General features: G+C 39.6%; 2 protein-coding genes across 2 annotated transcripts in view; both read right to left on the bottom strand.

The window, feature by feature from the left end:
- LOC128241534 (tumor necrosis factor receptor superfamily member 16-like) overlaps positions 1 to 10,005 on the bottom strand; it is a 33,476-nt gene extending 23,471 nt beyond the window's left edge. Inside the window, exons 1-2 of the mRNA XM_052958510.1 lie at positions 9,702 to 10,005; positions 455 to 1,372 (exon numbers count right to left, since the gene is read on the bottom strand). Coding sequence (XP_052814470.1) covers positions 455 to 520 — 66 coding nt within the window. The 5' untranslated portion in view covers positions 521 to 1,372; positions 9,702 to 10,005. The remainder of the gene's footprint in view (positions 1 to 454; positions 1,373 to 9,701) is intronic.
- Positions 10,006 to 20,735: 10,730 nt separating this feature from the next.
- On the bottom strand, positions 20,736 to 22,271 carry LOC128239942 (BTB/POZ domain-containing protein 2-like). The gene is made up of 3 exons (XM_052956400.1): positions 22,225 to 22,271; positions 21,467 to 21,723; positions 20,736 to 21,060 (listed from the first exon to the last, which is right to left on the bottom strand). Exons 2-3 carry the CDS (start codon positions 21,715 to 21,717, stop codon positions 20,820 to 20,822), a joined length of 492 nt encoding a protein of 163 aa, XP_052812360.1. The 5' UTR covers positions 21,718 to 21,723; positions 22,225 to 22,271; the 3' UTR covers positions 20,736 to 20,819.
- Between the last annotated feature and the right edge of the window lie 1,455 nt (positions 22,272 to 23,726).

Raw genomic sequence — 23,726 nt, 5'->3', positions numbered from 1 at the left:
AAACAAGATACCCCTAGGCAAGGTTTGTATATTGGCGGACAAGATACCCAACAAAGATTTGTAGACAAGGATTGTATACAGACGAAGAAGATGACCCTAGCCAAGGTTTGTAAACAAGATACCCCTAGGCAAGGTTTGTATACAGACGAAGAAGATATCCCTAGCCAAGGTTTGTAAACAAGATACCCCTAGGCAAGGTTTGTTTATCGGCAAAAAAGATACCTACAGTCAAGGTTTTCAAACAAGATACCCCTTATATTGTGCATATTTCATATCTTTATTTTACCTGGTACGTTCAAGAAACAGTGGTTTTGCACTTCTAATCATTAATATTCGTGAAGATCAAACTAGATAATTATTGAATCATTTACATTTAGCTATAATATCTTAAGCTATAACTAAACTGTTAAACTGAGTCAGTCCATATTACCAATGTGAACAGCAAAATGCTTACCTTGCAAAGAAGTATAGTCAGAACAGCGGTTGTCAACGCTAACCTCAACACCGCGTTCGTTGCCATGGTGACGGTTTCTATGGAAACAGTACCTCAAAATCGCTCGACAACACCAGGTTACTGTTTTTGTTTTATAGTAGTTCAATCACCGCCATTGTTTAAGAAAAATCAACGTATGATTCTGTAAACCTAGAGTTTGAATATGTATCACACTACTGCCTTCCCCGAAATGTCAGACTTTGCGTGCAAACAAATTATTTCTGTAAACCACTTTGCACAAAGTGAAACAATCAAAGCAGGATCTGTTGCATAGAAAACAAATTCATTACTCTTTTTTCAGTTATATTAACGAGTAGTTCCGTAGTTCATTAGCAAAATTGTGTAATTAAGAACTTGGTAAAATGTTCAAAGCTTTGCAGTAGAGATGTTAAGCCCGCAAGGTCTTTAGTTATCGGATGATCAGATCGCTAACACGGGATGTTTAATTACATTTGAGCAGAGTTTACACAGAACTCCGTTGTCTGATCTCAGACCATTATTTTACAATGTGTAATTCATGCAACCCATTCTACATTACTCAAAAGGTTTGTATTTGTAGGATGTTTGCCTTTTGGCCCTTGTTACTAGGCGTTGTTACAGCAATTACGGAAACTCAAAGTGCGTTCCAAGACTTTTTTCTTTAATGCTCCCAGACACAGAGAGATTCTCAACTATTGTTAGTCAGATATTAATTACTCCAATGTTAATGGCGATGTTTTAGTCTTCTATGAGTTGGTTTCGCTCTTCTAGTGTTCTTGCTGCTGCTGCTCTTGTTGTTGCTGTTGTTGTTGTATGAAAATGATGTTCCTGGTTCTTCTGTTCTTTTTTACTAGTTTCCCTTGTTATATATAGCCGGTTTCCTTCCAAGGCAACTATGTCCTGAAAATATACAAACATAAGTAGTACACAAACTTCTTTCTGATCATGCCTCACCTGGATTTTATTTGAATATCACGCTTTAATTATCAGGTGCATTTTTTCCAAAGTTAAACCCTTAAGTCCACAGTTAAAGACTAGACTGTTGAATAGTGTTTATAGATGTAACAATATATATGCTACACATGGGTGTAAAGTATTACCGGTACTTTTGGACGTAAATATTTCTGGAACTTTAATCATGTTTATTTGTGTAATATTCCTGGTACGTTTGTATGACAAATGTTCGGTACGTTTGTATGACAAATGTTCCCGCTACGTTTGTATGACAAAGGTTCCCGGTACGTTTGTATGACAAATGTTCCCGCTACGTTTGTATGACAAATGTTCCCGCTACGTTTGTATAACAAATGTTCCCGCTACGTTTGTATGACAAATGTTCCCGGTACGTTTGTATGACAAATGTTCCCGCTACGTTTGTTTGACAAATGTTCCCCGTACGTTTGTATGACAAAGGTTTCCGATAAGTTTGTGTGACAAATGTTCCCGGTAAGTTTGTATGACAAATGTTCCCGGTACGGTTGTATGACAAATGTTCCCGCTACGTTTATATGGCACATGTTCCCGGTACGTTTGTATGACAAAGGTTCCCGGTACGTTTGTATGACAAAGGTTCCCGCTACGTTTGTATGACAAATGTTCCCGGTACGTTTGTATGACAAATGTTCCCGCTACGTTTGTATGACAAAAGATCCCGGTACGTTTGTATGACAAATGTTCGGTACGTTTGTATGACAAATGTTCCCGCTACGTTTGTATGACAAAGGTTCCCGGTACGTTTGTATGACAAATGTTCCCGCTACGTTTGCATGACAAATGTTCCCGCTACGTTTGTATGACAAATGTTCCCGCTACGTTTGTATGACAAATATTCCCGGTACGTTTGTATGACAAATGTTCCCGCTACGTTTGTATGACAAAAGATCCCGGTACGTTTGTATGACAAATGTTCGGTACGTTTGTATGACAAATGTTCCCGCTACGTTTGTATGACAAAGGTTCCAGGTACGTTTGTATGACAAATGTTCCCGCTACGTTTGTATGACAAATGTTCCCGCTACGTTTGTATGACAAATGTTCCCGCTACGTTTGTATGACAAATGTTCCCGCCACGTTTGTATGACAAATGTTCCCGCTACGTTTGTATGACAAATGTTCCCGCTACGTTTGTATGACAAATGTTCCCGCTACGTTTGTATGACAAATTTACCCGGTACGTTTGTATGATAAATGTTCCCGATACGTTAGTATGAAAAATATACCTGATAGTTTAGAATGTGAAATTTCTCTTTTACTTTTGTAAACTTTGGCCTTATTTTTGTATGTTTAAATGTCCCTTTAATATTGCATGAGAACTATTCCCTTTACTTTCATACAAATACTTTATATCTGAACTAAAGTCCCTTTACTTTTGTATGTGAACAATTTCTCCTTTACTTTTATTTGTGAACTATTCTCAATTTACTTTCATGTGTGAACTATTTTCCCGTGTGTAAACTATAAGTATTTTGTGTGAAACATAGGAGGGGTAGAGATGTCCGGCCCTCACCAAAGAAGTCGCGGGCTTGAGCCCACCAGGCGCCCGTCCTCACCCAAAACGTCGCGGGCTCAAGACCACCAGGCGCCCGTCCTCACCCAAGAAAACGCGGGTTCGAGCTCTCACACAAGATGCCGTGGGTCCGAGCCCACCAGGCGCCCGACTCTCACCCAAGACGTCGTGGGTCCGAGCCCACCAGGCGCCCGTCTCTCACCCAAGAAGCCGTGGGTCCGAGCCCACCAGGCGCCCGATTCTCACCCAAGAAGTCGTGGGTCCGAGCCCACCAGGCGCCCGTCTCTCAACCAAGAAGCCGTGGGTCCGAGCCCACCAGGCGCCCGTCTCTCACCCAAGAAGTCGTGGGTCCGAGCCCACCAGGCGCCCGTCTCTCAACCAAGAAGCCGTGGGTCCGAGCCCACCAGGCGCCCGTCTCTCACCCAAGAAGTCGTGGGTCCGAGCCCACCAGGCGCCCTGCTCTCAACCAAGAAGCCGTGGGTCCGAGCCCACCAGGCGCCAGTCTCTCAACAAAGAAGCCGTGGGTCCGAGCCCACCAGGCGCCCGACTCTCACCCAAGAAGTCGTGGGTCCGAGTCCTCCAAGTGCCCGCCTCTCATCCAAGAAGCCGTTGGTGCGAGCCCACCAGGCGCTCTACTCTCACCCAAGAAGCCGTTTGTGCGAGCCCACCAGGCGCCCGTCTCTCATCAAAGAAGTCGTGGGTTCGAGCGCACCAGGCGCCCGACTCTAAGAAAAGAAGTCGTGGGTTCGAGCCCACCAGGCGCCCGACTCTTAGCAAAGAAGTCGTGGGTTTGTGTACACAAGGCGCCCGACTCTTAGCAAAGAAGTCGTGGGTTCGAGCCCATCAGGTGCCCGACTCTTAGCAAAGAAGTCGTGGGTTCGAGCCCATCAGGCGCCCGACTCTTAGCAAAGAAGTCGTGGGTTCGAGCCCACCAGGCGCCCGTCTCTCACCAAAGAAGTCGTGGGTTCGAGCCCATCAGGTGCCCGACTCTTAGCAAATAAGTCGTGGGTTCGAGCTCACCAAACGTACTATTAAGTTACTCAAAAATATAACATAACTAGATTTTGTCCACGAAACGGACTCGATCAAGAATCATGTAAGATTACACCTGTCTTCAAAATCAAGCTTAATAAGTCAGTTAGATCAAGTGGAATTGACCATCGGAATTCATATATGTTTATACGTTGCCAAACAGAAAGTCCCTGCATTTAAAACTTAACCGTTGAATGCATATCGAGTCGAACCCCGTTGACTCGAACTCATAGGGACCGGCGGAAATACTACGAGCCTCGGAAATTTGAGTCAGCGGGAATGCTTATATTCAGTGTGAAGAAATCGGTACTTTACATCCAGTTCGAGCCAACGAAAAATTCGAGCCAAGCGAGTTAGAGCCAACGGAGTTCGACTGTATGTTTATTCGATCCCTTCTCTTTATAATAAACCATTGAATTGCTGTCAGTCACAGCCTGTTATTTCAACGGTTTATTTTGCAAGTCTATTAATTCAATTGGAAATCAAACAAACTCTAACTTCAAAAAGGCACTTGAAAACAAAACAGTCATACGATTGCTAGCTACTGAATAAAATATTGTATCGAGAAGGATAAAAGCACGATGGAGCTTTGAATGTCTTTAATTTATTCCGTTTGGTCGAACATCCGAAACGCAATAAATAATATATCTGAAGGTAGAATGTAACGCGATCAAAGCAGCTTTATGTAGACACTGCAGATTAGAAATGTGAACGGACAGAATTTAGATTCCTGCTATAATTTTTAAGTAGGCCTATTGCAGGTTTTCAGAAACTGTACAATTAATTAAGTGGATGTTACTCGATAGTTCAGTGTTCACTAAAGATATAGGATCATAAATTTCCAAGCGTATCGTAAACGTTATTTTGCATGATTCTTACTCAAAATACGAAATAATATTTCGCAAAAACGAAACAAAAATTAGAGGTGGGTGACAATGCAGAGGCACCGTAGTTTTCCTATAGGCTTACTCAAGTGTTGCTTTTTCCATATCCTTCTAAAGAATTTCTTTTTGTTTAAAATAATGATAAAGGCTTTTTTTCAAGCTACACTCTTACAGATTTACCGTTTTCACATCGTTTCTGTCCTGGAATGAGCCATTTGCGTAAAACCATTGATTAAAGACTGCTGACAAAAGATCAGATCGCAGTTTTTCATATTTTCGCTCGAAATTTAATGTTTCATGGCTAAAAGCGTTACTAGCGCTTAAAGAAAAATGCAGAAACCATCATTTTTGAGCTTAAAATTAATATGAAAACCTTCTATATTACTGGTTACCATGCAATTTTCACCAAAAAAATGGCTCGTTCCAAGACAAAAACAGTTTTCAAACCGGCCAATCTGTGAGAGTGCAGCTTTAAATGCACATAACATTAACTCTAATATACACTCACAGACATTAAAAACGCAAAACACTTACTTCGAAAGTTAGATGTAATAAACGAAAATCGTTCAGCCCAGTAAATGTCTTGTTAGTAAGTTTTATGACAATCCATGAAACCTAATTCTAAAGGCATTTACTGGGCTGAACATTCTTATGTTTACCAAATTATATATTAATTTTCAAAGTACACGTGCGTTTTTAAAGTATCTCAGTGTATTTATAAAAATGCAGCATTATCTACAACGAACGTGAGGAGATTTCATCAACTTCGTTATTCTAGCCTTGATATTTATTGATGTTTCACTTCTTACCGTGAAACAGCAATTGATATAATACATGTATGTTAAAGTAATTATACTGGAAAGACGTTTTCTTTTCATGAAGGTTAGCACTGGCAAATGATGCACGTTTTTTTCATTTGGTTGATAAAGCTGTATCCGAGAAATTTTCATTTTACACAGTCATGTATGTTTTTTTTTCTATCTCATATAAATTATAATATATATGTCTTAATGGTCAAAAAATGATTTAATACTAGTGACTAATCAAACCGCATGAATGTGCAAATTAACCAACGTAAAACTTACATCTACCTCTGGAATGGCCGTTGACCAATAAACAATTAACTACTTCTAGAATCGTCAGAAAAGGGTTATTTGAGTACTTTACAGGGGCGGTCCTAGTAATTGACGTTTGTAGGGAAGTAACTTAATACAACCGTCAATTGTAACCACGGCCCCCAGGTCCGGGGAATAGCGGCGACTTTGACTTTCGGTCCAGCCAACCCCGGGTAAAATCTCCGCCCTGCGGGGACGAACTGATGGTCAAATCCCTGCCAAATGCCCCCGCACCCCAAGGGAGCCTAGGTAAGGCAAATTCCCCGCTATATTTTGCGCGAAGACAAAACCACCGCATTCATCCGGCACTGCGGAGCCACCTGAAAGGTAAAAACACGGCCCATTTCCCCGGCTATCCCCGGTATACCCCCGGACATGGGGGTGCTGTGGTTACAATTGACTGGTGCATAAGGGTACAACCATTTGGGATTCGCGCCACACTCAGGGCGAAATTTAAATAGTTTATAATGTTTGCTTGAGTGAGGGGGGGGGGGGGCTCATCCAAAGCAAATCTAATTATATTTAGTCTGAAATGGTGCATTTCGATTTTTTTTTATTACTTTTTGTCTTCTGTATTGACGTTTAAAGTAAACTTGGACGATTAAGGGTGGAGAGGGCGGCGCGGGTTGCGCCCCAACCCCCGTAACCGTTAGTGATATACTTATCTGTTGTTGCAAATTAGATGAAATAAATTTAATCATTTGAAATCAGTGAAACTAACTAGAAACTATGAAATTGTTAACACTTAATATGCAGTATTGAATAGAAGGAGTCAGTCTCGGGAGAAACACCATCATTTATTATAGTATTACCTCAATGCACGACAATTAATGAACGCAAACTAAGTCAATAACCTCGTATTGTCGGCCACTGTGTGTGCTGAACACATGTTCACGGTATAACACACGCAATAACTCCAATGAACTGTTACTTTATGCACGAGAAACACAAACGATTCTCAGAATGTTTATGGGGACATAAATTTCTCGAGTGGTCTTTGAAATCATAAACGGTTTGTACTGTGTACTTTTCTGATCTGTGCGTTCAAACGCACACATTGTGCTAGAACAAACACTGTATAATGCACATGCAAGCCGAGAGGATAAGCACACCTGTTTAGAAGGAACGCCGGTAACCATGCCTACATATATCAAACAAACTGCTAAATTGAATCAATTCAATTTCCTATTTTACTATTTTAACTACTACTACTGCTACTGCTGCTATTACTGCTTCTGCTGCTAATGCTGCTGCTAATGCTACTTCTACGGCTACCACCACTACCTCTACTGCTACCGCTACCACCGCTACCACCGCCGCCGCCACTGCTGCTGCTGCTGCCACTGCAGCTACTTCTACTACTACTACTTCTACTAAACTGCTGCTTCTAGTATTGCTGTTGGTTCATATGATTTATATTATTCGAAAAAACGGCAATATTATACAAGAATATAATAATAATAATAATAATAATAATAATAATAATAATAATAATAATAAAAATAATAAGTATAGTAATTAAAAAGATAGCGGCTTTACCTTTGTTTTCAGCTTAAACTTTACTTTAAAAATAGCAAAAAGAGAAAATATTCATACTCTAGATGGCAAGTGCGGTTATAATTAATGTTCCTAACCAACACTTGCATCTTGTGGTTAATTTCGGTACAGTTTATTCACTTTGCGATGTTATAGCTGATCACCACAATGTTGTTTTCAGATCGTTATAAAATAAGATGTATCTTTTATGAAAAAAGTAGTACACAGTACATGGCAGTATACAGAATATGTCCACTCTTGATAGACTTTTACCGTGACTGTTTTCTAGTTGACCGGAACTCCATGAAAACAAACATCTAGATATTTTGTTATGAGTTGTTTTTACTATATAGATGTCTACTTTAAAACAAAATCAAATAATAATGTTGATAATTGAACAGAAAGACAGATGGTTGGACGGACGGGCTTTGGGCGTTCAAACAGACAGACAGACAGACAGACAGACAGACTATTCGTTACCAGCACATACAATATTTTATATAAAAATGTCAATGTTGATGTGAATAAGTTTAATTTTTTATTTTCGAACATTTTTCCAGTCATATATTTTACGTGCTTAAAAACCGAATAGAAATTCTTTGTTAATTTCAGTTCAAATACTTATCTTGTCACGAAAGTCACATATACTTTCAAAGTCATGTTTAAATGTTGATATAATATTTACAGTCTAATAAGATGTTACATTGTTATTTTAATATAAAACATTAATGGCTACAAAGAATTTTATAAAGTTTCATTCTTTAATAATTTTCGGAAACTTGTATAAGTGTAATATTATATGTGTAACGTATTTGGTCTGGTTATACCATATAGTTTATGACTATAATATGAACACTCACGTATGAATGTGACTCATGTTTCAGATTCAAGAAACGTGTCATTATATACAGGTATGTATATTATTCCTACTGTTGATTTAGGCTACAGAGTACTAATTCCTTACCGAATTTAATATACAATGCATCTTTTAACAAACTAATTACATGCATTACATTAGCATTTCTCTCCTGTGAACGAAGTGCACTGGATATTACAAAGTGACCAAATTTAAGATATGAACGTTTGTCGTATATCATTTATAATACTCGACCGATTGTTCAAACTTCTTGAAAGTTTACAACGTTGTTAAAGTAAGCGTTGTTAACTTTGAAATCATACCTGCCCTTGAAGTTTAATCGATACATTTATGATCATATCCACTGACTGAATTTAAGATATGAACGTTTGTTGTATACTTTATATACTATTGGGCCGATTGTTCAAACTTCGTTAAAGTTAACAACGTTGTTAAAGTAAGCGTTGTTAACTTTGAAATCATCACTGCCCTTGAAGTTTAATCGATACATTTATGATCATATCTACTGACTGAATTTAAGATATGAACGTATATTTTTATACTATTGGGCCGATTTTTTCAAACTTCGTTAAAGTTAACAACGTTGTTAAAGTAAGCGTTGTTAACTTTGAAATCATCACTGCCCTTGAAGTTTAATCGATACATATATGATCATATCCACTGACTGAATTTAAGATATGAACGTTTGTTGTATACTTTATATACTATTGGGCCGATTGTTCAAACTTCGTTAAAGTTAACAACGTTGTTAAAGTAAGCGTTGTTAACTTTGAAATCATCACTGCCCTTGAAGTTTAATCGATACATTTATGATCATATCCACTGACTGAATTTAAGATATGAACGTGTGTCGTTTATTTTTATAATATTGGGCCGATTGTTCAATCTTTTTGAAAGTTAACAACATTGTCAACTTTCAAATCAAGACTGCTCTGAAAGTTTAATTGATATACTTGTGATCTGCTGTATTTCTAACATGATAAAAGCTTCTTCATTTTTTGTTAACATCGTTTTTCACGTTGTTAACTTTAACAATCAGCAGCCAATAAAAATGTATAAAAACGGTTAATTATTTTGTATTAAAGGATAATGTTAGCCGTAAATTAATTGGACAATAGTAATCCAAAGTTTACTTTTAACCAATCAAAATGTTTTAATATGCAAACTAGCCAAAAGTTAACCTACGGACAACTTCTAACAGTTTTATACAACTGACTACAACCCAATGTGAAACAAAATAAACGTTTAGAAGTATAATAACAATTCGATAAACACTCACCAATGTCAAACGATATCCAATATACTACGGCTGAAATATATGTTCACTTAGAAAAACTTATAGTTCAACAGCTATCTGCACTCGTGGTGATACTTAAATTGGTAGTTTTATGAAGCTCCTATCATATATAACAGCGTTTTGCGTGAAAACTCAACTTCCATCCATTAAAACGATATTTCTATATTGATGCTACCGACGAACACTGTCCTATTCTGTTCTGAATAGTCTGCATGATTCAACACTAGGACATTTAATATAAACCCGGCTTTTCCTTTCTTCTACTCGAACTGATTTTATTAATAGTGAAAAGCAAACTGCCTTTGAAACTACCATCGCCGAATCAAATGAGGCGTTATTTATTGCATAGCTACATCGGTGCGCTCCGGATTTTATGGCGTAACGATTCATTTGATTCCCTCCGCGCTACCCGCCTTTTGAAGTGTAGAGATGAAAAAAAGCAATCTTTTTCAATAAATAAATACCATCAAACCTGTGTATTTCTTTGACTTGTTTATGCTGCTTTTTGAGGCTTTTATTGAAGGTTTTATTATGTGCATTGTTTGTGCAACATACACGTGCATTTTGCGTTGTAAAATTCTGCTAAAAGTGCACGTTTTAATATAGTTTCATCGACATGGATGCAATATATACCCTATAGAGCTCTAGATATCTCTCGGTCCCGACTCGACATAGATATCTCTCGGTCCCGACTCGACATAGATATCTCTCGGTCCCGACTCGACATAGATATCTCTCGGTCCCGACTCGACATAGATATCTCTCGGTCCGACTCGACATAGATATCTCTCGGTCCCGACTCGACATAGGTATCTCTCGGTCCCGACTCGACATAGATATCTCTCGGTCCCGACTCGACATAGATATCTCTCGGTCCCGACTCGACATAGATATCTCTCGGTCCCGACTCGACATAGGTATCTCTCGGTCCCGACTCGACATAGATATCTCTCGGTCCCGACTCGACATAGGTATCTCTCGGTCCGACTCGAAATAGATATCTCTCGGTCCCGACTCGACATAGATATCTCTCGGTCCCGACTCGACATAGATATCTCTCGGTCCCGACTCGACATAGATATCTCTCGGTCCCGACTCGACATAGATATCTCTCGGTCCCGACTCGACATAGATATCTCTCGGTCCCGACTCGACATAGATATCTCTCGGTCCCGACTCGACATAGATATCTCTCGGTCCCGACTCGACATAGATATCTCTCGGTCCCGACTCGACATAGATATCTCTCGGTCCCGACTCGACATAGATATCTCTCGGTCCCGACTCGACATAGATATCTCTCGGTCCCGACTCGACATAGATATCTCTCGGTCCCGACTCGACATAGATATCTCTCGGTCCCGACTCGACATAAATATCTCTCGGTCCCGACTCGACATAGATATCTCTCGGTCCCGACTCGACATAGATATCTCTCGGTCCCGACTCGACATAGATATCTCTCGGTCCCGACTCGACATAGATATCTCTCGGTCCCGACTCGACATAGATATCTCTCGGTCCCGACTCGACATAGATATCTCTCGGTCCCGACTCGAAATAGATATCTCTCGGTCCCGACTCGACATAGATATCACTCGGTCCCGACTCGACATAAGCATGATTAAGACTCGAGCAGAAGAAATCTTTATGATCTCATGGAAAATAATATGTTGTATATACCTTGGACAAAATGTAGCATAACGTGGTAACAGTTATGTCTTAACTTCTGGTTTCAGCCTCTTATTCCTTGGCAACGGAAATGGTATCTCCTAACTAAAACTAAGCATCTAATGGTTACGATCTCTCATCCCTTTGTAACGATAATGGTATCTCCCGGCCAATACATAGCATCTACTAGTCACTATATCTCATCCCTTTGTGACGATAATAGTATCTACCGGCCTATACATAGCATCTACTTGTCACTATATCTCATCCCTTTGCAACGATAATGGTATCTACCGACCAATACATAGCATCTACTTGTCACTATATCTCATCCCTTTGTAACGATAATCGTATCTACATGCCAAAACAGCATCTACTAGTCACTACCCCTCATCCTTTTGTTACGATATTGGTATCTACCGGCCTATACATAGCATCTACTAGTCACTATATCTCATCCCTTTGTGACGATAATGGTATCTCCCGGTCTATACATAGCATCTACTAGTCACTATATCTCATCCCTTTGTGACGATAATGGTATCTCCCGACCAATACATAGCATCTACTAGTCACTATATCTCATCCCTTTGTAACGATAATGGTATCTCCCGGCCAAAACATAGCATCTACTTGTCACTACCTCTCGTCCCTTTGCAGCGATAATGGTATCTCCCGGCCAATACATAGCATCTGCTAGTCGCTACCGCTCGTCCCTTTGTAACGATAATGGTATCTCCCGGCCAATACATAGCATCTACTAGTCACTATCTCTCATCCCTTTGTAACGATAAAGGTATCTCCCGGCCAATACATAGCATCTACTAGTCACTACCTCCCATCCCTTTGTGACGATAATGGTATCTCCCGGCCAATACATAGCATCTACTAGTCACTATATCTCATCCCTTTGTAACGATAATGGTATCTCCCGGCCAATACATAGCATCTACTAGTCACTATATCTCACCCCTTTGTAACGATAATGTCATCTCCCGGCCAAAACATAGCATCTACTAGTCACTATGTATCATCCTTTTGTAACGATAATGGTATCTCCCTGCCAATACATAGCATCTACTAGTCATTACCTCTCGTCCCTTTGTAACGATAATGGTATCTCCCGGCCAATACATAGCATCTGCTAGTCGCTACCGCTCGTCCCTTTGTAACGATAATGGTATCTACCGGCCAATACATAGCATCCACTAGTCACTACCTCTCGTCCCTTTGTAACGATAATGGTATCTCCCGGCCAATACATAGCATCCACTAGTCACTACCTCTCGTCCCTTTGTAACGATAAAGGTATCTCCCGGCCAATACATAGCATCTACTGGTCAATACCTCTCATCCCTTTGTAACGATAATGGTATCTCCCGGCCAATACATAACATCTACTAGTCACTACCTCCCATCCCTTTGTGACGATAATGGTATATTCCGGCCAATACATAGCATCTACTAGTCACTAGTGATGTTCCGATGATCGATTATAATCGAAAATTGATTGGTTGCCCCAGAAGTCGGCGACAATCGATTGTATATGGTCATAATCGATTATCGGTTCAACCAGAGTTGCTTTTCGTCTTCGTTTTCCACTCGCCAGGGGACATCACTGCGTTAGAGATTCGTCCTTTACTTTCCGTTCATTACCGCCTATCTTCTTTTGCTTCATTTATACATTTGGAGCTGTTCATTTCTTATCGTTAAACAATATGGCTGACCAAGCGCCAAATCTCGAAGACGAAATATTTCCCTATCCTGGGGGCAAATGTTTTACATGTTCTTGTTACTTTTTTGTTGTTTGTTCATTCATAAATAAAACTAGTAATTGATTCAATGCATATTTTTTGCATTTGGTGTTGTCAACAAACCACGTGGGTAAACAAGGCATGACAGTTGTACTATATGACAGTCTACATTAGATTATTACAGTATTTATTTGGCTCATAGTAATAAAAGAAAAAAAATACTTCAAACATGGCACATTTACATGTATAACATAAGCTTAGTTTAAAATGATTATGAGTTATATTAACTTATTGTACAAAATACTACAAATACTACTACATTTAAGGTATAGTCAGAAATGGTCCAACCGATTGTACTATCGATGATCGGTTACTTGAGTGGAATCACCTGGTCAATACATAACATCTACTGACCACGACCTCTCATCCCTTGGTAACAGTTATGGTATCTCCTGGTCAATACATAGCATCTACTGGACACGACCTCTCATCCCTTGGTAACAGTTATGGTATCTCCTGGTCAATACATAACATCTACTGACCACGACCTCTCATATATCTCCTGGTCAATACATAGCATCTACTGGACACGACCTCGCATCCCTTGGTAACAGTTATGGTATCTCCTGGTCAATACATAGCATCTACTGACCACGACCTCTCATCCCTTGGTAACGGTTATGGTATCACCTGGTCAATACATAACATCTACTGACCACGACCTCTCATCCCTTGGTAACGGTTATGGTATCACCTGGTCAATACATAACATCTACTGACCACGACCTCTCATCCCTTGGTAACGGCTATGGTATCTCCTGGTCAATGCATAGCATCTACTGGACGCGACCTCTCATCCCTTGGTAACGGTTATGGTATCTCCTGGTCAATACATAGCATCTACTGGACGCGACCTCTCATCCCTTGGTAACAGTTATTGTATCTCCTGGTCAATACATAGCATCTACTGGACGCGACCTCTCATCCCTTGGTAACAGTTATGGTATCTCCTGGTTAATACATAGCATCTACTGACCACGACCTCTCATCCCTCGGTAACGGTTATGGTATCTCCTGGTCAACACATAGCATCTACTGGACACGACCTCTCATCCCTTGGTAACAGTTATGGTATCTCCTGGTCAACACATAGCATCTACTGGACACGACCTCTCATCAATTGGTAACGGTTATTGTATCACCTGGTCAATACATAATATCAACTGACCACGACCTCTCATCCCTTGGTAACGGTTATAGTATCTTCTGGTCAACACATAGCATCTACTGGACACGACCACTCATCCCTTGGTAACGGTTATGGTATCACCTGGTCAATACATAGCATCTACTGACCACGACCTCCCATCCCTTGGTAACGGTTATGGTATTTCCTGGCCAATACATAGCATCTACTGGACACAATCACTCATCCCTTGGTAATGGTTATGGTATCACCTGGTCAATACATAGCATCTACTGACCACGACCTCCCATCCCTTGGTAACGGTTGTGGTATCTCCTGGTCAATACATAGCATCTACTGAACACAACCACTCATCCCTTGGTAACGGTTATGGTATCACCTGGTCAATACATAACATCTACTGGACACGACCTCTCATCCCTTGGTAACGGTTATGGTATCACCTGGTTAACACATAGCATCTACTGGACACGACGTCTCATCCCTTGGCAACGGTTATGGTATCACCTGGTCAATACATAGCATCTACTGGACGCGACCTCTCATCCCTTGGCAACGGTTATTGTATCTCCTGGTCAATACATAGCATCTACTGGACACGACCTCTCATCCCTTGGTAACGGTTATGGTATCTTCTGGTCAATACATAGCATCTACTGGACACGACCTCTCATCCCTTGGTAACGGTTATGGTATCACCTTGTCAACACATAGCATCTACTGGACACGACCTCTCATCCCTTGGCAACGGTTATGGTATCACCTGGTCAATACATAGCATCTACTGGACACGATCTCTCATCCCTTGGTAACGGTTATGGTATCACCTGGTCAACACATAGCATCTACTGGACACGACCTCTCATCCCCTGGCAACGGTTAGGCATACTTTGTTTTTGTTACATGTATGTAATAAACATATTTCAATGTTAAAAAACCCACTTGTACTGTTCCTGAAATGTGACTGGAAACCATCTTAAGTAAAGGAGTGACATAATATAATTTATGAATGCCGACCTAATATCAGCGTCAAGAGAGTGCGCTCTTATGCACCAGTCAATTGTAACCACGGCTCCCAGGTCTGAGGAATATCGGGGCCTTTGACTTACGGTCCAGCCAAGCCCGGGTAAAATTCCCGCCCTGCAGGGACGAACTGATGACTAAATCCCCGCGAAATGCCCTCGCACCACAGGGACCCTAAGTAAGGCCCATGTCCCAGCTATATTTCGCAAATAACAGCTCAGAAATTTATAGTCTTAATTCATTCCTTAACTGAAATAAGTCGATAAACTGTATCATATATGTTCATAGTTAAATTGAAAAGAAAGTTAAATTACATTTTAACATAAAAGTATGTATAATACATTACATATTTTAGATATTATTTAGTAATTACATTATACGACCAGCGATATATCAACCTAGTAAAATGACTTCAGTTAAGAAGTGACTTAAGATGTCTTATAAAGACCCATCCAGATGTTTATAGCAGTTTGAATCAACTGCCATTTTAGTGGTTGTTGTTTTCGGATATACTTCAGAGACCCGGGGCAAGTTCCATAACCACATCAAAGATGGAACATGTAATCTTATAAACGAATAAGACAAAAATCTAATAGCCGAGGTCCGTTATGGCTTTGTATGTGTGTCCGGTATTCAAGATCATCTTAAATCACTACCATATTTAAGTCATTTTCCTGGTCATATGGTATAATAACATAACAATATCTGAAATGATTTATTTTCTTTGATTTTTATTAAATATAAATGCTTTTTATTAACAAATATACTTTTCTTTTTATTTTTACTTAAAGATTTCTTTAGAGTTCGACTTAAGTTTAGAAATGACTTAAGATGTTTTATGAATACCAAGCCAAGGCCCCGGTTTTCCTATATTTAGAAATCTTCATCATCAATAATTTACCCTCATTATACAGGACGGCCAGAAGCCCAGGGCGCGAGACAAAGTAATTCTTTAATCATATTTTACGCTCAACTTAAACTGCAAATTTTTACATAAACACAATCTTGTTCGCCCTTTGAAGTTCGATATTAATCACGCTCTAATATACCCTTAAGTCCGTTGATGTGGTGAATTTTGTCAAAATAAATTACAGTTTTAGTCAACTCAAAGAGACGTTTATAAACATATAGAGAACCAAATTAAATATCATTAAGCAAATATGTATTGATGTTATAATCTTTGATTTGCAAATTTACATTATCTGATAAGACGATTTTACATGCATTTATAACTAAACACCGTGAAATAGATTTATTGACTGAACACTGAATAATAATATAAGGAATAAAGCTATTTTCTTTAATTTATTTCTGTTCGTTCGAGGCATTGTTTATGGTTCATTAGAAATTACAATAGTGCTGACATGGCAACGATTTCTCCATATATCAGCTAGCTCACTGAGACGTATTAAGCTTAAGAACTGTAAATTCCCCTTCTTCTATAGTACCGAACTCTCGAATATTTTAAATAGAATAATTATTTGTTACAGTGTATTAAAGATTGCAATATATTTTACAGAGTGAGCACCAAAAGATGCATTTTGTCAGGCGTGGCGAATCTCGCGTGCCTTCCTAAGAGCATGCAGCCTGTACACATGACAGCACGTAATCCAACAACTAACTGCTGACAGCAACCTTGTTGGGCATTTAAACATACTATGGACAATAACAGAGAAATGCCATCTAACTACCTATGGACAAATAACGTTGTTAAGCAATGCCATTAAACTAACTATACACAACAAGTTTGTTAAGCAACGCCACCAAACTAACTATGGACAGCAATTTTGTAAAGCATGCCACCAAACTAACTATGGACAGCAATTTTGTAAAGCATGCCACCAAACTAACTATGGACAGCAATTTTGTAAAGCATGCCACCAAACTAACTATGGACAGCAATTTTGTAAAGCATGCCACCAAACTAACTATGGACAGCAATTTTGTAAAGCATGCCACCAAACTAACTATGGACAGCAATTTTGTAAAGCAATGCCACCAAACTAACTATGGACAGCAATTTTGTTAAGCAATGCCACCAAACTAACTATGGACAGCAATTTTGTAAAGCATGCCACCAAACTAACTATGGACAGCAATTTTGTAAAGCATGCCACCAAACTAACTATGGACAGCAATTTTGTAAAGCATGCCACCAAACTAACAATGGACAGCAATTTTGTTAAGCAATGCCACCAAACTAACTATGGACAGCAATTTTGTAAAGCAATGCCACCAAACTAACTATGGACAGCAATTTTGTAAAGCATGCCACCAAACTAACTATGGATAGCAATTTTGTAAAGCATGCCACCAAACTAACTATGGACAGCAATAGTGTTAGGCAATGCCATTAAACTAACCGTAGCCAACAATTTTCTACAGCAACGTTGTTGTGCAATGCCATCAGACTAACTATGGACAAGAACGTTATTGTGCAATGCCATAAGACAAACTATGGACAGCAAGGTTATTTAGCAAGGCCATCAGACAAACTATTGACATCAAGGTTATTTAGCAAGGCCATCAGACAAACTATGGACAGCAAAGTTATTGAGCAATGCCATCAGACTAACTATGGACAACGACGATAGTGTGCAATGCAATAAGACAAACTATTGACATCAAGGTTATTGAGCAATGCCATCAGACAAACTATGGACAGCAAGGTTATTGAGCAAGGCCATTAGACTTAATATGGACAACGACGTTATTGTGCAATGCCATAAGACAAACTATTGACATCAAGGTTATTGAGCAAGGCCATTAGACTAACTATGGACAGCAAGGTTATTGAGCAATGCCATCAAACTAACTATGGACAGCAAGGTTATTGTGCAATACCATCAGACAAACTATTTACATCAAGGTTATTGAGCAAGGCCATCAGACTAACTATGGACAACAACGTTATTGTGAAATGCCATCAAACTTACTATCGAAAACAACGTTATGGAGCAATGCCATCAAACTAACTATGGACAAAAACGTTATGAAGCAATGCCATCAGACTAACTATGGACAACAACGTTATTTTGCAAAGTCATCAAACGAACTATGGACATCAACGTTATTGTGCAATGCCATCTAACTAACTATGGACAACAACGTTATTTTGCAACGCCATCAAACGAACTATGGAAAACAACGTTATTGCCCAGTGCCATCTAACTAACTATGGACAACATCGTTATTTTGCAAAGCCATCAAACGAACTATGGACAAGAACGTTATTTTGCAAAGCCATCAAACGAAATATGGACAACAGCGTTATTTTGCAAAGCCATCAAACGAACTATGGACAACAACGTTATTGTGCAATGCCTTTTAACTAACTATGGACAACAACGTTATTTTGCAACGCCATCACACGAACTATGGACAACAACGTTATTGTGCAATGCCATCTAACTAACTATGGACAACAACGTTATTGTGCAATGCCATCTAACTAACTATGGACAACAACGTTATTTTGCAAAGCCATCAAACGAACTATGGACAACAACGTTATTGTGCAATGCCATCTAACTAAGTATGGACAACATCGTTATTTTGCAAAGCCATAAAACGAACTATGGACAACAACGTTATTGTGCAATGCCATCTAACTAACTATGGACAACATCGTTACTTTGCAAAGCCATCAAACGAACTATGGACAACAACGTTATTGTGCAAAGCCATCTAACTAACTATGGACAACAACGTTATTGTGCAATGCCATCTAACTAACTATGGACAACAACGTTATTTTGCAAAGCCATCAAACGAACTATGGACAACAACGTTATTGTGCAATGCCATCTAACTAAGTATGGACAACATCGTTATTTTGCAAAGCCATCAAACGAACTATGGACAACAACGTTATTGTGCAAAGCCATAAAACGAACTATGGACAACAACGTTATTGTGCAATGCCATCTAACTAACTATGGACAACAACGTTATTGTGGAATGCCATCTAACTAACTATGGACAACAACGTTATTTTGCAAAGCCATCAAACGAACTATGGACAACAACGTTATTGTGCAATGCCATATAACTAAGTATGGACAACATCGTTATTTTGAAAAGCCATAAAACGAACTATGGACAACAACGTTATTGTGCAATGCCATCTAACTAACTATGGACAACAACGTTATTTTGCAAAGCCATCAAACGAACTATGGACAACAACGTTATTGTGCAATGCCATCAAACTAACTATGGACAACAACGTTATTTTGCAAAGCCATCAAACGAACTATGGACAACAACGTTATTGTGCAAAGCCATCAAACGAACTATGGACAACAACGTTATTGTGCAAAGCCATCAAACTAACTATGGACAACAACGTTATTGTGCAAAGCCATCAAACGAACTATGGACAACAACGTTATTTTGCAAAGCCATCAAACTAACTATGGACAACAACGTTATTGTGCAAAGCCATCAAACGAACTATGGACAACAACGTTATTGTGCAAAGCCATCAAACTAACTATGGACGACAACGTTACTGAGTAATGCCATCAAAGTAACTATGGACAGCACGTTGTTGGACATGCCATCGAACTAACTATAAAGTTGTCATCAAACTATTGGCATGAACTATCAGATCTATATCACAGGTGAAATATTATAATGAGACCGGCTTACACGCTATTGGTGCCGCAATGTTGTCCTTTGTTGATGCAACTTCATTAGAATCTTTGTCTCCATAAAAAGTATCGAGTGCAATTCAATTTTATTTGGCAATGGATCGCTTTGTCAACTATAGAATTACGATAGCCATGTTTATATTCATAATCTAGAGGAGTATAACCTTTTGGAACGATTTTGATGGAGCAAATGAAGCAATCAGCTTCTTGGCATTTGTGAAGTTTAAGTTAAAAAAATATTGTAGTCTTGAAAGAACCCCCCCCCCCCCCCCGGTTTTTAAAAGTATTCGGAGTTTCACTTTTACTGATACTGTTTAGACGTCTTTATAATGATCATTACTTTCAATCTGAACACATATTCAGTGTCTTTATTGTTTAAGAATTTACTAGCAATATTAGACCACTACAATTGAACATTATCCTTGATTTTCAACCGTTTTTCTATAACCCTTCTTCTTTCAATGATGACGTCACTGAACCCCTGTCATATTAACCTTCGGAACGCTATGCGGCCACTCTGAGCGTGTGGTGCAACCACTTCTGCCTATATTTGTAATGGGGTATGATCGGCGATCATTCAGGTATTTTGAAACTTGTCAGTGACTGAATGGCAACGTACCGGCAAATGTTCACCGTACTGGTTCTCTCTCTCTCTCGCGCGCGCGCGCACGCACGCACGCACGCACACACACACACACACACACACACACACACACACACACTTAAATCACCTTTTCACACTTGCACTAGGGTCCGAATTGACATCGCAGCGTTACACTTGCACTAGAGTTCACACTGCCATCACCACGTCAGCATTGTCGAGAATATAGGCGTCACATAGGTCATGTAGGTCAGATAGGTTGAACAACTTGGCCTCTTCAAGCACAAAACAAACGGTTTCCGGGGAAAGAGACTCCTTCAGAAAGTGTTCACATTTTACAACAAATGTTTCCAATGAATATAGTCTGGCGGCAAAAAGGCATTTCACACCATAGGCTGGAGGAACATCGAACTCGTCTGTATACAAAAACCTGCAAGAGATATGATGCAGTATTATCTATCCAATCACTACAAGTCCGCTTCTAGGTAGAAATCAGTACTGGTGTCCAGTGGAGGCCATTACAATGTATACCTAGTGGGTGTCGAACCCATGACCTCTTGTGTGAGAGGCGGACACCTTTAGATACCAACACTTATATATACACCTCTCTTACCACCGTCACATTTCACTCCGATGTGTGTTGCGTTTTGAGGCCCGTTGATTGTATGTTAGGCTTTGGAACTTGTGCACAGCCACCCAAAACATTATGATAAAAAGTATTTAAAAATGTAAATAGATTTAACTTATGCATACTGGTTCTTCCTACTTCATTCCTATTAAATCTATTAAATGAATTGTGTTTTCTTTTTTCATCCAACGTATATACTACTTGTTACCTTAGCATGTGCTCAAAGGTGTCCGCTTCAATGTCTTCTATAACGACAGTGTCGCTTTGAACAGCCTTTGATCCGTAAAACATTGTCTCGAAAACCGCGCTGCGCATGCTCAGAACGAGCTTGTGGGCTTTGATTGTGCGACCTTCACTTCTGGGAAATTCAAATGTGACGTCAGCGTGGTCTTTCGTATCAAATATGTGACGTAAACAGTCTGCCATTGTTGTTGACTTTGTTCTCCATTCGGTTGTCATCTTAAACTTAAACATATTGGTTTCTTCAATTTTTACGATACGCTATCCGATGCTAATGCAGAACAAAATATTTAGTAGTCTGTATTATGTTTGTACATATAAATGCAGGCGCGTAGCTACCTATACGCGAGTTTGCGGCTGAAACCACATGATTCTGACAAAAAAAATAAAGAAAAAAACAGCCAAAGTTGCAGCATGACTCCATGATCCTAAAACTGTCCCATTTCATGTACTAAATAAAGCACATCAGAATGCCCAGAATGCACAATGGTTTTCAAAATGTTCCATAGGGGCAAACCCCGGACATCCCTAGCATAACTATGAATACACATGAATAGAAGGCTAGCTACGCCTCTGAAAATGCTCGCAGCTTGTTTAATATGGTCAGTGTTGAAACCAACTGTTAAAAAATGTAAAAAAAAATGAGACGATGTACGATGGAGAATAAGGTACACTGTTGACTTATAATCACATGATTTTAAAACAAGTAATTGAAAAGATACTTACAATAAACACGTTGTATTGAATGTTGATGATATATACAATTACTCCTTTGTATCAAATTAATTTAAATAAGTGTCTCCTTAAGTCTTATTATCACTGTACGATAATGGGGTGAATTGTTTCAATCAAAGATAACACAGTGCAAAGTAAACAATCATCCATTTCGTATTTCAGTTTCATGGACTGGTGTTGCACAGACATGAGCACATTTTAATATATTTTATCGGTGAATTAAATAATAGGCTACGCACATTTAAAAAAAATCCGTATTAAATACCTGTATCCGTATTTAACCGATATGGTATGTAGCATGGGTATTCTTACAAATGGTATGGTATAACATGGGTATTCCGTAAAGCCGATACGGTATAACATGGGTATTCCGTAAAGCCGATACAGTATAACATGGGTATTCCGTATAGCCGATACGGTAAAGCATGGGTATTCCGTAAAGCCGATACGGTATAACATTGGTATTCCGTAAAGCCGATACGGTATAGCATGGGTATTCCGTATAGTCGATACGGTATAGCATGGGTATTCCGTATAGCCGATACCGTATAGCATGGGTATTCCGTATAGCCGATACGGTATAGCATGGGTAATCCGTATAGCCGATACGGTATAGCATGGGTATTCCGTAGAGCCGATACGGTATAGCATGGGTATTCTGTAGAGCCGATATGGTATCACATGGGTATGCCGTATAGCCGGTATGGTATAGCATGGGTATTCCGTAGAGCCGATATGGTATAACATGGGTATTCCGTAGAGCCGATATGGAATCACATGGGTATTCCGTAGAGCCGGTATGGTATAGCATGGGTATTCCGTAGAGCCGATATGGTATAACATGGGTATGCCGTATAGCCGGTATGGTATAACATGGGTATTCCGTATAGCCGATATGGTATAGCATGGGTATTCCGTATAGCCGATATGGTATAGCATGGGTATTCCGTATAGCCGGTATGGTATAACATGGGTATTCCGTAAAGCCGATATACGGTGTAACATGGGTATTCCGTAGAGCCGGTATGGTATAGCATGGGTATTCCGTAAAGCCGATACGGTATAACATGGGTATTCCGTAGAGCCGATATGGTATCACATGGATATTCTGTAGAGCCGATACGGTATAACATGGGTATTCCGTATAGCCGATATGGCATAGCATGGGTATTCCGTAGAGCCGATACGGTATAACATGGGTATTCCATAGAGCCGATACGATATAGCATGGGTATTCCGTAGATCCGATATGGTATAGCATTGGGTATTCCGTATAGCCGGTATCGTATAGCATGGGTATTCCGTATAGCCGGTATGGTATAGCATGGGTACTCCGTATAGCCGATATGGTATAGCATGGGTATTCCGTATAGCCGATATGGTATAAATGGGTATTCCTTATAGCCTATATGGTATAGCATGGGTATTCCGTAGAACCGATATGGTATAGCATGAGTATTCCGTATAGCCTATATGGTATAACATGGGTATTC

Source organism: Mya arenaria, chromosome 7 (genome assembly GCF_026914265.1).
Source record: "Mya arenaria isolate MELC-2E11 chromosome 7, ASM2691426v1".
NCBI lineage: Eukaryota > Metazoa > Mollusca > Bivalvia > Myida > Myidae > Mya > Mya arenaria.
The sequence above is the reverse complement of the archived record's forward strand: the minus strand, read 5'-3'. Positions and strand labels throughout refer to the sequence as shown.

Bases quoted from the DNA above. Each gene is read 5' to 3' on its own strand.
- LOC128239942 (XM_052956400.1), bottom strand. From the start codon at position 21,717: ATGACAACCGAATGGAGAACAAAGTCAACAACAATGGCAGACTGTTTA. The intron at 21,061-21,466 runs GTAACAAGTAGT...TATCTCTTGCAG, and splicing joins ACCTTTGAGCACATGCTAAG to GTTTTTGTATACAGACGAGT.